At 39.7% G+C, this 17809-nt stretch overlaps 1 protein-coding gene across 11 annotated transcripts in view; it reads right to left on the bottom strand.

Annotated features, from left to right (window-relative positions):
- Nucleotides 1–17809, bottom strand: part of FHOD3 (formin homology 2 domain containing 3) — a 399793-nt gene that overhangs the window by 112822 nt on the left and 269162 nt on the right. For 7 of the 11 annotated variants that reach the window (XM_074576323.1, XM_074576321.1, XM_074576328.1 and 4 more), the window contains exons 8-10: nt 14047–14141; nt 6644–6787; nt 4018–4256 (exon numbers count right to left, since the gene is read on the bottom strand). In XM_074576323.1, coding sequence (XP_074432424.1) covers nt 4018–4256; nt 6644–6787; nt 14047–14141 — 478 coding nt within the window. Of the gene's footprint in view, nt 1–2123; nt 2211–4017; nt 4257–6643; nt 6788–14046; nt 14142–17809 lie in introns of all 11 variants that reach the window. The other 4 variants (XM_074576320.1, XM_074576316.1, XM_074576317.1 and 1 more) reach the window with 1 other exon arrangement.

Below are 17809 nucleotides of genomic sequence, written 5' to 3'. Positions count from 1 at the left end.
GGACAACCTGTTTGATGTGGTAAACAAAAGCAAAGTAACTGCCAAACCATCTGACGGAGTTAGAAAGAAAAGAAACATGAACACTGTGGGAAGGAGAATGCTGAGGAAGAACTTGAACCTTCTACTGATTTTGGTAGTGAAGTCCAAAAATAACCAAGAATACTGCCCCAAACACAATTTAGTACAGTGTAAGAGTGTGACTTTAATCTCTAACCATATCCCATCAGAAGCAATTCCACTGAACTTCATGGTGCTAATCCAGTGTAAAACCAGACATAGACATCTGCAACCACACACAAAGCTTAGATACCAGCAGCAGCAACACAATAAGATTATACTTAATATTGCTACATATTTCCTATTGGTAAAGAATATGTAGTGAAGGAATAAAAAGACTGAAACCCCTTTTGCAGACTACTTTTTAGAAAATACAGCACTGCAAAAACTTACTGTGAAATTTTTCCTTCCTCAAGAGGGACTAGGATTATGAACCAAAAGGGTATTAGCAGAAGACAGATCTTTCTTTGATGAACAAATGTTACTTTCAGTTTAGAGAGATAAGTAATTTTTATCCATTTGCACAAATTCCTCTCTACAACATTAATCATGGAAGTAGAAGAGACACAAAAAGCATTTCTTTTGATAAATACAGGTGATGGCTGCATCATATTTTAAGATATTATTTTAAAATTTCATTATAGCTTGCAGCAAGGCCTAAAGCTATGATGCTCTATTAAAATCCTTCAAACTAATAAATAATGTTGCATCAGAAACCACGTGCTCAAATTTGAAAACTTGATTCCAGTAGGAACAATGCAGAAAGAAAAACCTCTTTCTACTTAAGGTGAATTCAAATTTTATAAATATGTAAGAACTTTGCACGAGTCATTCAACTTCACTGTTTTTCTGTTTAAATGTTAATGCGTAAAAGCCATGAAGCTTTTACTTTGTTTGTCCCAGTTTAGCTATCAGGTGTAGAGACACTGTTGATTTCATCTGGGCTATTTCACTGAAAACTGAGAGACTCACTGGGATATAAGACAGGAAGGCTGGTTTTCCTCTTCCTACCACAAGTACAGATTTGGGTAGATGATGAGACTCAAAATGTGAAAGGATAGAATCAGCTTTTCTGAAATGCTTGTCTACCAGAAACGCAATGGGATTTATAGAAGAGCCAACAGTTGACTAGCTTCTTGTTATGGCAACTTTGAGAACTTCACTGAGCATAGAACTTGCATTGTCAGGTACCAACAAATATTCCATGGTCTGTAATGTCCGATGGGAAAAAACCTGTTTTGCTAGCTTGCTAGCTGCAAGTAATACTCCCTGTCTTTGCTTGCTAAGAGGGTTGGAGAAGGATGGGGGTGGGAGGGGAGGATTTTTATTTAACTACTACAAGAAGATCAGCGTTACGTATTTTCATACTTGAATGCCTCTTTCCTTAGATAGGCAGGTGAGCAAGTTAGAAATTCCAAATGGAGCTGAAGAGAATTTCATTATTTTCCTAGAGGAGATACCAAGGACAACATGTAATTAAATTTGATTGCTTAAATGAAGACTTCTTTCTTGGATTTAAACTTAAATTATGCTTTAAATTATGTCAGTTTCAAGGAGTATGTAGAGTGGAAATGGATAACTTTTTTCAGAAAAGGAAGATAATTATCATTAATATTATTGAAATTAATTCTTGAAATATGAATAGTAAGCATTGGAATTATGCTATGTTAGTGAAAAAATATTTCAAAGAACTTATGAAACTAATCTGCCGTATTTCTACTGCCCTGATACTAAAAATCAGCTCAAACACAAATTCATTAGGAATTAGTGAAGACTGCAAAATAAAGCTAGTAAGCAATCACTAATAGCAAGAAAGCGTATTGATAGTGGCTGTCATCCTGCAGGACTTGTATTTGTTTAACTACAGTAAGAGAATCACCAGTTTTTGTAGCGTTGAAGCATCCCCTTATTTCTAAGCCAAGTTAAGCAGTTTAACAAATCAACAATATCTGCTGTACATCCATGGGTACCGATTCTCGATCACGTTGGTTAAGCCATGAAGCAGGGCCCAAGATCATGCTCAAGGCACCCCATGCAGAGCGGCTGAAGCCCCCAGGTGTACTCACACTGAAGATGCTTTAAACTCAGCCTCAAATGCACTGTCATCCTCATCATCAGCCTGTAAGACCATGGGGCGCTCAGCCTCCAGCTCACTAAAGGCCCGGCCAATAGAAGGTGATGGAAAACAAGCATGAATGTGTTGCCAAACGCAAGAAGGAAAGAAAAAAAATGACAAAAAAACCCCCAAAGTCACTATGTGGTGGTATACAACATGCAGCTACTGTTCAAATTAGCTGGAGTCTTGTATTTTCATATTGCCTGAAGCCATTAAGCTTTAGTCAACTCAGTTTGCTTTGCAAGAAGGGCTGCTTTTCATGTAACGCAAGATTTTAAGGCTCTAAGTTCACATCCAGTGCTAACCAACAGAAACCCCCTGAAGAACCTCCCACATGTTATAATCAACACAAGATATGCTCTTCATGGACCATGCTTTGGTTTTGCAAATTACACCTTCAGCCACGAGATGACAGTGTCCAGCTTTCGCTATCTGCACCGAATGTATCTTCACCTGAGCTAATGAGCCAGATTCCCTTTATAGTCAACAGAGAGTAACAGCCAGTTTCAGAGCATGATTCATCTTGGTTGAAATTTCAGGCACGTAGAATACGTTAGATAACGGAAGGCCTACCAGTGCTCGCTGCACTCCACTGACATCAAAGGGAGGCAAGCTGATCAGACATCTAACTTTGGAAAAATTAATTCCAGCCCTCTTGTGCGGTAGTCGGACACGCTGAGGATCTGCAGCTCCCTTTTTTTCTTAAGCATGCACAGCCCCAGCCAACGGTTATGGGATGGGCAACAACACTAGCTTTGACTGACTCCAGTGTTAAAGACTGCTGCTCAACTAGTCGTTATTATCTCTCACTAATTATAAAAGATTAGATGTATTCACTACTACAGCATAGCCTCAAAGGAGAATATTTATGCTGGAATGCTGATGGCAAATGGAGGGCAAAAAAAGAAGAACTGTAACATATTGTGCTGATGGGAAGGGGGGATGGTGGTTAATGGGGATGTATTGGACAGTGCTTACACAGAGTCATGGCCTCTTCTGCTCCTCACACCACCCCACCAGAGAGTAGGCTGGGGGTGCACAAGGAGTTGGGAGGGGACGCAGCTGGGACAGCTGACCCCAACTAACCAAAGGGATATTCCATACCACATGACATCATGCTCAGCAATAACACTGGGGGGAGGCTGGCAGCGGGGGCCACTGCTCGAAGACTGGCTGGGCATTGGTCAGTTGGCAGTGAGGAATTGTTTTCATCTGCATCACTTCTCTTTCTTGGGTTTTACTTCTCGCTCTCTGTTATTTTCCTTTTCATTACAAATTATTATTGATATTATTATTATTATTATTATTATATTCCAATTATTAAACTGTTTTTATCTCAACCCACAAGTTTTCTCACTTTTACCTTTCTGATTCTCTTCCCCTATCCTGCTGGGGGGGGAGCAAGCGAGCGGCCCTGCGGTGCTTAGCTGCCGGCTGGGATTAAACCACGACACATATACAGGACAAATATCTCTGCATTAATGTGACTATGCCCTTGTTACGATCTTCTATTATGTCACTATATTGAATATAAAATCTGTCAATGGATAAGATTAACCTTGGTTAGCTCCCATATCGAATGCTTTACCTCATATGGTTTAGTCCATTTACTTAAGGCAGATGGTGCCAAGGAACGTAGCTTCGTAGATAAATCAAGTCACCTATAAAACAATTTCTTTTTGCTGGTTTTTGGGGTTTTTTTTTGTTTTAATTTTAAATATGCTTTTTTTTTTTTTTAATTCAGTGGAAAGAGGGAAAAAAGTCTGGCAGATAATAAAGTGCAATGAACACGTCAGAAAGTAATAGGGGAAAAGAAAGGACTATTCCTCATCTTATGCACTTACCTCTCACTGAGGTCTTCAACACGCTGTCCATGGCCCAGCATGAAGCTAGGGTTCAACTGACTGCATGGACTCGCAGGGGCTGATAAAGTGCTTTTGACGTTCTGTACCGAGTGCCTGCGGCTCCGGCGGCGCTCCAGCCCCCTTCGCTCACTAGCACCAAGACTGGCCCTTCTCCGGTCCTTGCGCCCACTGGGAGGGGGGTCAGCACTCTCATCTCCATCCTCATGTCTCAGGGTCAGCTGAGAAAGAAAGAAAGAAGGATGAGGTTTCTGACCTGGTTCCTTTCGGCACCACATGTCTTCACATCTAGGCTTTAAAAATGAACTGATCTCAACATGATTAACTCCTATTAGTTAACTCCATTTCTATAGCTGTCACTGCAAGTTGCTGTCTATCCATTAGTGCAGTGTAGCAGCTCTAATAATGGAATTATATACTGACACCTTGCATAGAACACTACAGGACCTGTAACAACACATTTATATATGTCCTAGCTTGGTTTTGTTGTTGTTTTGGTGTTTTTTTTTTAACATAGGACTTAATTTTCAAGAAAGCTGAGCTGTGCTGTACACCAAGCTCTCTTTAGTTCCTTCCAAAATGCTTGGTGAAGTCTTGGCTCTAGTGAAATCAACAGAAAAAACTCTCATGCATTGACTGATTGAACATTTCCTCATGTTCAGACATGACACTTCTGTAATGATTGAGTGGAAGTTACCACCTACTACTTCAGAAAATATTTTACAATACTGCCATCACTTCTCCCCAGCCAAGGAAAAGATCAGCAGATGTATATGTAACTGCATTCCTCTTAAAAATCTCCATTTTTACAGATCTCCCTGCAAAGCAAACAAAGGGAAAAAAACCTAACAAACAAAACTATTTCTGTAAACTGGTACCACAACAGATTAAAAGGAAAAAAAGCAGACCACACATCTCCTCTAAGCCTCTTCATTTTTAGGTTAGCATAACTACTTTCACGTATGCCTTTCAGTGGAATACGCAGTATTTCCTGCCAGTTCAGAAGCACTGTCGATACAGAAGAACATATGTATAATATCAGAAAAGATTGATGTTGAGAATACCATGACCACAATGACATTTGACAGAAACTTCTGACGTGGGTTTAGAGCTCACCATTTGGAAACAGTAGAGGAGTAAAATACGGGTACAGCACCTAGTACCTTGAACTGCAGCACGCCGTTGACATGCCAACATGACGTACCTCTGACAGACACAAAGCAAGTTCTACCTTAGGGTACATGAGGAGAGATATCACAGGCAGAACAAACAAAGTTACTGGTGGATCTCATCTGAAATGCAGCGTAACATTTAAGTAATCTTTATATAAGAAAGATCCTTTAAAATAGGCAGAGGTACAGAAGAGGGTGATATGGGTGATCAGAAGAATGCGTATCTTCTTGTTTTTATTAGTCTTGTCATTCTGATAATCCTTACCGGAAGTAACTTTAACAAAAAAAAGGCAGGAGGTAAGTGTGATATCCCTGCTTAGGGTGTAAAACCTTTTTCAGTGGGGGAGAAGAGATTTTTCAGATACAGAACAATGTTGGCAGAAAAAAAAAAAAAAAAGAATGTGCATAGGCATGTCTAAATTTAATCTGGTCATCAAGAGAAAGCTGGTACCCAACTAAGCCAACTGCTAATTTTGCAATCAAGTCTTTCAGTAGGTACAGCATGCACAAAACCCCCTGCTTTTAAGATTAATGATCATCTTTTTAAAAGGATTTTATGAGCTGATGCATCTGACAATAGAAAAAGAAAGAAGAACTTGGAGTCCTCTCATTCTCATGTTTCTATTTTGGCCTGACTCTTCCTGCAAACTGCTGTATATAAAATTTAACTCTGCCAAAATTAGTGAAGTGACATGGGTATAGAGTTGACGAAGAAAATGGAGAATCAAATCTACCAAATCTGTTGCCGGACATAGATGGAGATAAAGTAATTTCATTTCATCACACCAGAACATGAATTCATACTTACATTACATTAACTTCAGCCTAAACCTCCCTGCTCCAACACTTCTTGAAGTCTGAAAAGAGGCTAATTATTAAGAAACTGGATATCCTACCCTTACATATAAATACTCCAGAAGTAGTTATTTTATACCTAGGTGGTGAATGTGGAGTCACCCATTAGTCTATTGCTGCAAACTGTATAGGATCTGGTCCAGTGTAAACTCGTAAACAAGGACTTGCTGGGTATTCAGCTGCAGAACAAATGGTATTTGTGAAGCTGAGCTCAGCCGAACCTTTTTCATGAGCTGAATACTTTTGCATATGGAAAGAACTTGTACTTACTTCAGGAGGTGTAACTAGCAGTCTGAGAAAGTTTTAATTGCAGGCAGAACTGCCTCTAAGGAGGCTAGTAAATGTGCTGGTTTGCCTTGGAGTATGCCCCAGCTGTAGCATGAAACGCATTTGCATTGAACGCAGCTATGTACTATAGCAGGTCACACAGACGAATGTGAGTAATAATTCTAGCAACCAGATGTTTTTCTTTTAAAATAAAATAGATAACCAAATTTCACCTAGGTTACATTCCCCCCCTCCTCTTGGCTTTGAAGTTCGCACGAGCTGTAAGATGCATAAAACAGGGCATGTTATGTTACCTCATAAATGTTAAATTGCTCAACTAAGTCCAAGTCTGTTCCTTTCTTGTTCAAGTGTCTCTGTGAAATAGCTTCAATGCCTAGCTCTTCCAGACAGTCCACCACGTCGTAGAAAGAGTCTTGATCTGGCAACCCTGACAGCGTCTAAGAATCAAAGGAAAAACATTTAAATCTGTTTGTTTTGAAAAGAATTAAACAAAGGTTTTTAAAAGCGGGTGGCAAGTGGTGCTACGTATGATTTCAATAAAGTAAAACCCATGATGTGGGATTAGAGACACCGCTAGAAAATAAAAAACAAGTGGCACAGCTTTTAACAAACAACTCTGTGCACTGTGCAGAAAAATGAATAATTGGCAAAACAAATCAATGTTGTTATTTCATACAAAAAAGCATGGAAGATATGGGTCTTTAAAATACACAGTTGGATTCTTCCTGGCTTCATTCAAGTACAGATTTAAAGAACAGAGAATGTTAAAGCATCAAACACAGGGATAAAAGCAAGGAGAGAGAAAAAAATGGTTTAGCTAAAACCAGTGAAGCTGATTTCCTACTGATTCCTGTAAATTTGGCCTTAAGAAGAAAAAGTCCAATGCACAGCTGTGTGATGTCAGGACAGCAGGAAATATCCTGCACCATGTGCCTACTGTCCTCAACACCTGCAGCAGAGGCCATCCTCCCAGTGCACAAATTGTTTTATATTACAGAGATATTGACTCCTTTCCTCCCTTCCTCCCTTTCAACTTGAAAAGTCTTATTAAAGGTACGCCGACTCCTTAACTCCTATGAAATGTAAGAAGAGTTACTAATTCCTGCTTATGGGGTAAGTTGTTAGCAGTGACACTGGAGAGGAGCTTTTGCACACCAGAAAATAAAGAATGCCAATAATAACAGCTATTGAAAATGAACTGTTTGAGTTCAGAGCTTTCTCTGCCTCTTGCTCGATGTTCAAGAGCACTTTTCTTACCACAGTCATTTCCCATTTTTTTGGGTGATTCAGAAAACTGAGAAAAGGAAGGTGGTCTTCGGCAGTATGTCGTGCATACCAAAGCATGCCACTGCAGTGTCCGTAGCCAGAGGGATTAAATCAAGCCACTCACAGCTTTACTGCAGAGTGACGCGTGGGAAGAGGACGTGGACATTGGACAACTTTGTCCAATGAGCACGAGTGAACTTGGTCCACCAGAGTCCTGCAGACATATACAAAGTCAACAGAAAACACTATTATTCTGGTTTGCCATTGATTTCTGCTCACCTTGTGCTGATTTTTTTACTGCTCCCAATGTGTGGCGCAGAAAAATGAGTGCAGTCCTGCGCAACTTGAGAAACTACTGCACAAACTGCGCAACCTACTTGCAGAGCAACATACACCTCATTGCAGGCATCAGTCTGTACAGAGCCATTTCTGCACAATATGTGAGAGTGCAGACTGGAAGCAACACAGTTATTCCGGATTAGCTCACCAGAGAGATTCTTACTCTGAAATAGTTCCCCCTCTCCTATTTAATTAGGGAAGTAATTTACCTATACGCCCGGTAGAGGAGAGGAAGAGTAAGAGATAGAGACAGCACATGCGAAAACCAGGCCCTCTCCAGAACAAGTTTCATCTTCTCATGCCCGGGATGGGACGAGCTAGACTCTGAGAATACTGGTTTCCCGGAGCACGGCTTTTCCAAAGTGGCTCTGAGCAGCAGAATGCAGAAGAGAGCAGCTGCTCTGGGCTGCCTCCCTACACCAAGAAGCTTTACATTCAGAAAAATTGGTTTGAATTACGTGACTAACAAAAGAGAGGAAGAGAGAGCTGGCATATCCTGCCCTGTTAAAGCGTCTCCTTCCTGTGAAACGAGGCACTGGAAAATGCGCACCACTGAGGAACTTTAAATTTAATTATTTTTTTTTTTAAACTAAACAAAACACAGCAATATCTTCTTCTTCGGTCATTACAGGACTACTGTCTGATCTTTGGTGAGGTCCATCACAACAGGAATGCTCAGTACAAACACCAATGAAGTGTTAGGGTGTACGAAGCTCAGGGTTATACGTTCAGGTTCTAGTTAAGAATTTGTCTTTGTCCAGGACAGTATTTAAGCCTCTTTTTAAAACCCACTGAAGACCATGGAACTAGATTTTCCTGAACAGTGGTGAAAGTAGATACCACGCACATTTTGTTCTTTCCTAAACTGACACCTAGCATTGAGTAGAAATATGAGGATTCAGCAAATGAAACTATCACGCTATAAATTCAATGGAGCTTTAACACAGATATGGAAATACTATAACAGAAAAATATATCTATCACACTTTCTCTTGCTTATGAAAGAAGTAGACAGCAGCTACGCTGACCTGGGTGTCTCCAGGCACAATAAGATGTGATGTCTTACATGCAAAAGGGTGGACAAACAGTCAGATCTTCTGCACAGATCTTCAGAGCGTTTACTTCTTAAAATACCAGGATACGGTCTTAATGTTGAAATGCAGATCACCCATCTTCAAGTATAGCTTTTTAAAAAATCTGAAGTCTGGCAGGCTTTAGACAGGGAAAATACCAGCATAAGGTAGCATTTACTGGCAACCCTGCTTCTGTCAGCAGCCTTTTATTGGTTAATATAATTTTAAATCATACTGCAGTGGAAATCTAATCTTCACTGCATGCTACTGGCCAGAACTGGGCAACTGAACTCCCAAGTATAGAAATCAAATATTTTTCCTTTGCACGGTTTGTCATTAAACTCATGGGTCCATTTTCGGAGCCTAATGTATATCAAATTCATTTTCTAACATTCTGAAATGGGAGGTAAAAGGGCACCTCTGGTGTCACAACAAGGTCAGTTCAGTTTAGCCCAGGAGAAAGATATTTGCAATAATTAAACACAAGGGACGTGAGGTGCTTGCATAAGTGACTGATTAATTCTTGCTTGTGAGATGAGAAAACAAGAGTGGGCCCCCGTTTTCTTGGTGGCTTTATAAAGGAAACAGAAGTTGCAACCAGCAGAGCAGGGGTCAGAAACTGGGTAGGACCTTCCAAGGTCCTTGCTCCTTCCTGAGTACCTGGCGAAGTTCAAAATGACACTGCAGTATCAAAATTTACATACAATTCCCAAATATTTCCTCCTGCTCTGAAGACTGAACTTTACAATACGAAATCCTGCCTAGAGAGTTAAAATTCAGCCACTTGGAGAAGCATGTTTAAACCATACTCTGTGGCTTGCTTGCTGTATTTTGTTATGTTTTGAACTCAGGTGTACAAAGGAAGCACAAATATGAACGTCAAGACTCGTTCCTATGCCTCTAACCAGTTTTGGTTTGAGGAAACATCCCTGAATTAAGATTTTTATTTGTTTGTTGTGTGATTTTACAAGTTGCTGTCAAGCCCTTGAGGGAAAGCCTATGCAGCTTTATGTTCTTCCCTTTGAAGTGGCTGCTTTTGGAATGGTGAACTAAATAAATTAAAACCTAAACCCCTGAGTGTATTGAGCTTGATATATCTTCTTAACCATATTTTTACAAAAGCCTAAACAATATGTTTTACCTACTGCTAACTGTGACAGTCCCAATGGAAAGAAAGACAAGAAAACTGATGTAGTAGTACCAGGGGTAAAAAAAAAAAAAAAAAAAAAGACTCTTATGAGAGTATAACACCCAAATGTTTTCCTAGATGATAAAAACTATTAGACAACATACTCAACTGATAAAAGCATAATATCCTTATCACTATGTATCCTCAGTTATGTTTCTAAACAAAACCTGACATTAATTAGTGCTAGCTTATGCCTAGCTTCAGACTGAAAGGCTCTCTTTATTTTCAGTTTTAAAAACGTGTAGCCCTGGATGATGCTAGCTAGTAAAACTAGTAAGTATGGTGCCTTCTGTCATCTACAAAACACAGTATGAACCAGTGGTGCAGAGAAGGTACAGACAACAGAAAGTCCAGCTAAATGTGTGTAGTGTACAATGCTTTATATGCAAGTCCAAGTAATATAGGAGTGCTGCTCTGGTTACTAACCATCCAACAAAATGGGCTTCACGAGAGGGCCCAGGCACCAGAGAAACATTATGAAAACCTTACATGTAACAGCGAAAAGCATTAGATGGTAAATAAACACACTTGTGGGCATTAGCCAAGTTTTCAGTTGCTTTGGGATAGGAAGAAGCATCTCTCGTGTATGCATCTTCCCAAGAACCGCAACTTCTTCCAAAACATCTCGTGCGGCCAACGTCAGACACAGGACGTAAGATGATCATTGTTCCAGCATGGCAGTTGTGATATTCTTAAGGCAGGTGACCAAAAATCAATGCGCCAGCTGCTGTATTAATGCCATATTGGACTGAAACAGCACTTTTTCGACTACAGCTGACGGACCACTTGCGGGTGGTCCATCACTAAGCTCCCACTAGTAACCACTGGCCTGGAAGCTGGTGCTTAAATTCTAGTCTTATACTGGACCTGCTAAAAAAAATACAGTGCTTAGTCCAACTAGAGCAAAATGTATTAATTTTTATATACCTCATAATTATTTTATCTACCTTTTTTTTTTTTAAATGTATTGCATGTTATGAAAGAAAAAGCAATATTAAATACAGGTAAAAAGAAAATCAACAGTAATCTTACAACTACAAAGCTTCCAGTGTAATCCCAATAATGAAGAGGCTTTACAGCAAGTAAATAAAAAGTGAATTGAATGTAACACAGAATTTTCTTTCTGCATTTGATAAGTAGGTGGTTTTTTTTAATATATATGAAAGAAACACAAAGGCTTTAATCTATCCATACCTCAATAGTAAAAGTGAAGAATGTAGGGTCAAAATAAGATCTAACCGATATTAGGAACTAACAAAAGTAGCATAACAAAGGTTATACTGAAACTATACATAACCTGAAGTATCTGTATTGGGATCAATCTCATTTAAGAGATTCATTATGCCTAAATCCACCCAAATTTAAGAGAGGGTTAATGAAATGTCAGCATAAGCAAATTGGTTAAGCATTAACAAAAGAGAGGGAGAGGATGAAAGGACTGGAGCAATTCTGTGTCTGGGCAGATGTGTTTTCTGCTCCTGAGCAGGAAGGAAAGCAGTCTGTAAATGTATACATGGAGAAAGAAGTATGCTTCCTTAAGACAAATCCCTCATGAGGACTTTGCCTGCACTGAAAACTTTGACGTTTCCTCATCTAGAGAAGCTGAAACCATCTGAGCCTTCTTTGTATTCTCTGCGGGGGAAAAAAATTACAACTGTGACATGCTGCTTGCTGTTTTCTCTATAATCATGAAAAAAATCCGATTAAAAACATCATAAAGCTGTCCATAAGCCAGATTATAATTATAAGTGTGGCATTGTGGGATTCCTTTCTTCCTTGATCTTCATAACTGCCTTGGTCCTTTGACTGCGAGACGCTTTTTCTTTTTGTGCGCTTTTAAAGAACTACCTCCTCCTAAAAATAGCTTTAAATGTAGTGAAAAACTCAGACTAAAGGACTCAACTACAGGATGATGAAAGAGCCAACATAGAAAAATGTTTCTGAAGAAGTCAATCACCAGGTAGATTACAACTGTGCAAATGATGAAGAGAATTATCTCAGAAAGAGGAACTGGTACATGAAACAACGAGGTGTAAAACGGAGATGTTAAAAACTAGTCGCATCGGCTTTAATAGCAACTACAGACAGAAGCATATAAAGCTGGTGATGCCTTTCAGAAAGAGTATATCAATAAGATAAGGTGGTCTTTTAAAGTCAAGAGGATCCTTACTACCATGTAAGCAGGAGCAAAGGTGGCTCTAAGTAAAATTACAGTGACATCAGTCCCTCTCGTGTCTCTTTTGCCATTAAGAAATTATTTTATCAAAAATCCCAAAGCAACCCATGGCTCCAAACATATAGCCATGAGCACAGTAAGCTGGCAGCCTGATTTATGACCTCTACCAACACTCAGGATCTTTAACCGAATATAATGAATAATAATAATAATATTCTGTAATATTCTGGCCTATTAAGTATAATCATAAGCCACATGGTTATTTTATTTGCTAGTAGCATGTTGATCTTCTGTGCTCTTTAAAAGGTCCATTTTTAATTTTAGTCACCCTGAGATTTGTTTAGGACTAGATGCTAATTTTTAAGGAATTTACACTAATAAATTTCTAACTTTTACAGGCCTTTCACCTTCTGCCTCCTCATAGCACAACTGAATACTTTGGAAAACATTTGATTTTACTGCAAAACTAGTACCTGTAATACAGGACACCAGAAAACATAAAGAAAGAAGAAAAAATGTAACCTCATTTTTTTAAGCAGACCTGTTAAATTAATCTTATTTGGTTTCCAGTAAAAAAAATAATTAAATGATCTGAACTAGAAAATTGTGCACAATGCAAGCCTTTGTGAGAATGTGATCTTTTCACCAGTACTTATCATAGAATCATAGAATGGTTTGGGTTGGAAGGGACCTTAAAGATCATGTACTTCCAACTCCCCTGCCATGGTCAGGGACACCTCCCACTAGATCAGGTTGCTCAGGGCCCCATCCAGCCTGGCCTTGAACACGTCGAGGGATGGGGCATCCACAACTTCTCTGGGCAACCTGTTCCTGTGCCTCACCACCCTCATGGTGAAGAACTTCTTCCTAACGTCCCGTCTGAATTGACCCATCTCTAGTTTTAATCCATTCCCTCTAGTCCTACCATTACCTGACATCCTAAAAAGCCCCTCACCAGCTTTCTTGTAGGCCCCCTTAAGATACTGGCCGGCCACTATAAGGTCTCCTCAGAGCCTTCTTTTCTCCAGACTGAACAACCCCAACTCTCTCAGTCTGTGCTGATAGCAGAGGATGATCTCCAGCCCTCTGAGCATCCTCGTGGCCCTTCTCTGGACACGTTCCAGCACGTCCATATCTTTCTTGTAGTAGGGGCTCCAGAATTGGATGCAGTACTCCAGGTGGGGTCTCATGAGAGTGGAGCAGAGGGGTAGAATCACCTCCCTCGACCTGCTGGCCACGCTTCTCCTGATGCAGCCCAGGATACGATTGGCTTTCTGGGCTGCTAGTGCACACTGATGGCTCATGTTGAGCCTCTCGTCCACCAGCACCCCCAAGTACTTGCTTTCTTTCTCCTCTTGGATAATGCATTGAGCTAGTTTGATGAGTTTTGTTTTGTGCTGTGTTGTCACCATTGGGAGAGGAGCCATGTCATAACATGTTTCCGTACAGCATCTAGCAAAATGGCAATTCTGCTCCCAGCTGCTGCCTCTGGGTGACTCCAACACAAGTAACGAGAGCGTGCTGATTGATTACAACTTCTCCTGCAGCTTCTCTGGAACAGGTCTCCTTTGTCACATGTCCTCAACAGGGAAGATCACTATACAATTGAAAATACTACCATCACCATCAGTTATGCTAACAAAGTAAACAAACCTTGTTAACCAATGTCATTGCATAAACCAGTAGCTCAGTATCAACCCCATCCTTCTCCTCCAGGATCTCCATGATGTTGGACCACGGCTTGGCTCCTAGAGGAAAAGCAGAAATCATTGGTGACGGTGATCCAAATGGAAAGCTGCTGCATCAACATTTATCCAAGAGGTAGTACAACAAGGTGGAATGATGTGGCCAGATGGAAGACCAAGCGGAAAGATCCAGCTTCCTCTACAGTCTCCCCTGCTTCAGAAAGTGAAGTTAATGCAGATAGCGAAAGCTACAGTGATCCTAATGCAGGGATCCAAAATATGCCAGGTGGACTTTCCCCGAAGTTACAATTTCTCTCCCCTGATGAGGAAGGAAGCTTTGTTAGCCCACTTTGATTGACACTATTGACACTGAACTTCTAAAGTTCAGGTGGGAAGAATTTACCCCACGTATCACAGGTTCACACAGGCTTAGAGAAATCTTCAACAAAACCCTATATGCTATGCTTTCAGTGCCTTTGTTGCTCACATTCCTAGTGATATTACTGAGTTACGCTGCATTAAGATAAGTCCTGTTAACAAAACAGTGTGGCAGAGAAACACAGTTTTCTCAAACTATAGGCTGTGTGTCGTGGATAAAAGAAATGATCAATGAGGGGAAAAGGTTTTTGCTGTGGTTCTTACACAAATTATTTTAATAAAAACCCCTCTACAGAACTTTCAGATATGCTTCTCTCATTTTTCCACTAAGTGAGGTCAAAATCTGTGCTTCTAGTTATGACATATTTGCTTGATTTGGATGTTGACTTGCATTTGCATGATTATCTGATGCCTGTGTCAAAAACATCAGACAGGCAACACCAGCCAGACTCAAGATAACCTCTTGTGTGGAAGGTACCTTGTAAAACCATTCTATTTCATTTGGCTAAAAGGCAGATGGTTGCATTTACTCAAGAAAAAAAACCCACATAATTATTTTATCTAGGAAGCTGAAGTAAACAATAAAAGATTATAATTCAGTGTTTTGTTTGGAGTAAAGTTAAAGGTGAGGATGATGACGCAGAGGGCTAACCCTGACTTAGAGATACTCAATTCAACTACATGAGCATAACTGGAAGAGTCTGAATTTCAGAGGGAAAAATGCAGAGTATTCCAACAGCCCACTTCCCCTAAACACTATAGGGATGACGATAATGTGAGTATAATCAGGCAGTAAAATGCAGATGTTTCATCACCATAACCTATTGCTGACTGATCGGTGACCCCAATGTTAAAACTCTGTATTACTCTCATAGTGATAATGGCCCTTGTTTATTCATGCTGATATTATATATATACATCCTGCTACGCAGACGTCAAATCTCTGCTAACCAAGGAGCATTGTTTTCAAGGCGATGGCAGCGCACTGTGTGGAAAAACCTGTCTACTAATGAACACGCAGACAGCAATATTTCTCCTGGTTTCTTTTCCCTTCTTTTTGAGACATTCTCTGATCTTGGCTACTGAATAATAAATCAGAGCCTCTTTATCTCGAGCAAAATCAAAGCGGGGGGGGATTCACTCTCAGTTCTCCAAATGTATTTATGTGCATTACTAATTAAATACTAATTCAAATACACAGCTGTAATGAAAATACACTAGACACCTCTTTACCAGATTCTCTATAGTACCAGACATTTTGTGCAGTAAATGTTCAAAAGACATGTGGAACAAATTCACTCGGCTCACAAATGATATATGATCAGCAGGAATGATATCCTCACTACAAAAATGTCTTCCTGTGGTTTCCAGTGAAAAATAAAAATGGAAGAAAATAAGAAAGAGACACAAAATGGGGAAACTATTCAAGTCTGACTTACAACACTGCCATGTGGAAAAAAGCGAGTTGACAACAACATAAAAAATTAATTATTTAATCCACTGCACTATTCAGCGAGAGTCCTTCTAGGGAAACACGCCTTTATTTTGCAGGCAGGTTTTATTCTTATTGGAACAGTCCTGTTTCTTTTTTTAAAGACAGCATCCTGGTGGTTGATTTTTTTTTTGCCTGAATGTCTCGATACTTCTCCATTATCATAAAAGAATATTTTCAGGATCACCTTGCTGGTTTTCTTGCAAGGATGATATATTTTTCAACCCATGCTGCTGCTCTGTTTCAGAATACAATTTTTAAAAATTGTTATTCAGGCACACTTGGTAGTAAGGCAGCCCTGTAATAGCTCATTCATCTTTCCAAGGCTTTAATTAAGGTACTGCTATTAAACGTAGGCAATTTCCACAATCTAGCCTTAAATTTGAAATTCTTCATCTATTCCCTAACTAATATCAAGAGGAGGCAGGACTATCAATAACTTTGACAGAGCTACTCCAATCTGTACCAGATTAAACCTTTCTTTTCAGAGGCTATTTTCCTCATTATGTTCTCAAGCTGAACAGCCCAGGACTGAACATGGAAATAACCATAAGGCCATTTGCCCACCCGGGGACAAGGCAGTTCTGGTCTGGAAGTTGCACCGTGAACTTACTGCATTACTATACTTGCGTTAATATCCCTTGGTAATATATAACGAGAATCTATGGTTTCCAACCTACGACCCAGGCAGCATGGCATATGGGCAGATCTCGAGAAGGTGTCTGCTCTCATCTACTCTCATGTCCGCAGCTTGGATTTCCAAATATGTTGTTCCTGTAGAGTCACCACTTAAAAAATGAGAAAACAGGCTGGAGTCTACATGAAAAAAAATGCATTTTCAAAGCTTTTCTTTTTTTTTTTTTTATGGTAAGATGGCTCAGTGGAAAAACTCCTTTCAACCCACACAGAAAAAAATAGTGAAAGAGACCTTGGAAAATCATACACTAAAGAAACTGATGACTTTTCTAAACTAATTGGTTGGTATAGTAAAGCAATGATGCTCAATACAGGACATATGAAAAACATGATGTATATTTTCCCTTAAAAAGATATTATTGTGGAGAATATTAAAAGCTCTCAATTTATAGATGGAGAAGAACCTTTGAGCAAACTATTATGCAGAGCTAAAAGCTACAGCTTCCATTTTCTGTATAATGATCAGAATATGACAAATTCTGAAAAAAGTAAACTCAAATCTACATTTGGCAATGAATGCGTATTTCTAGTAAAAAATGTAAATTCATTTAATATTTGTATGTTACGAATTTTATTTTTAAAAACAGCAAGTGTAATCATTTATGCTTGCCAATTATCAAGAAGGTTTACTTTCCAGCCTGTCTCCTCCACCTGATTGTGACGTAGAAGAATGATGATGTAAAAGAATGATGATGTAGCATCCCAGTAATTCTTCTGGGAGCATACCGGGATGTTCCCAATAAGGTCATGACTTCCATGCAGGACTTGCGGCAAAATCGGTGGGAGTGATGAAACAGGCTCACTGAAGTAAAACAGCAGAGGTGGAGTTTTGTGTGTGTTCTCCTGCCTTCTAATGGGCAAAACGAGAACTTCTCGCCTGCCTTTCACAGACTTCTCGCTGGTAACAGCTCATTATCGTGGCTACTCCGACAAGGAGGCAGAAGCCTCAACCCTGATGCTACTACAGCACTCTCAGTAGTCACATGAGGTGCATAAACCCATGGAGAACTATGGGGTTGCAACAATGAAGCCTATACTATATTAATACAGTCTATTGAATAGTGTTGCCCATTGTTTGAAGTCTTAGTCATTTCTCTATTTGCCCTTTAAACGCTTTTACATTTGACTCTCAAAATAAAAGAGAAAAATTTAATGCTGTCATTCA

Source organism: Larus michahellis, chromosome 2 (assembly GCF_964199755.1).
Source record: "Larus michahellis chromosome 2, bLarMic1.1, whole genome shotgun sequence".
Classification (NCBI taxonomy): Eukaryota; Metazoa; Chordata; class Aves; order Charadriiformes; family Laridae; genus Larus; species Larus michahellis.
This window is presented reverse-complemented; position numbering and strand designations above follow the sequence as displayed.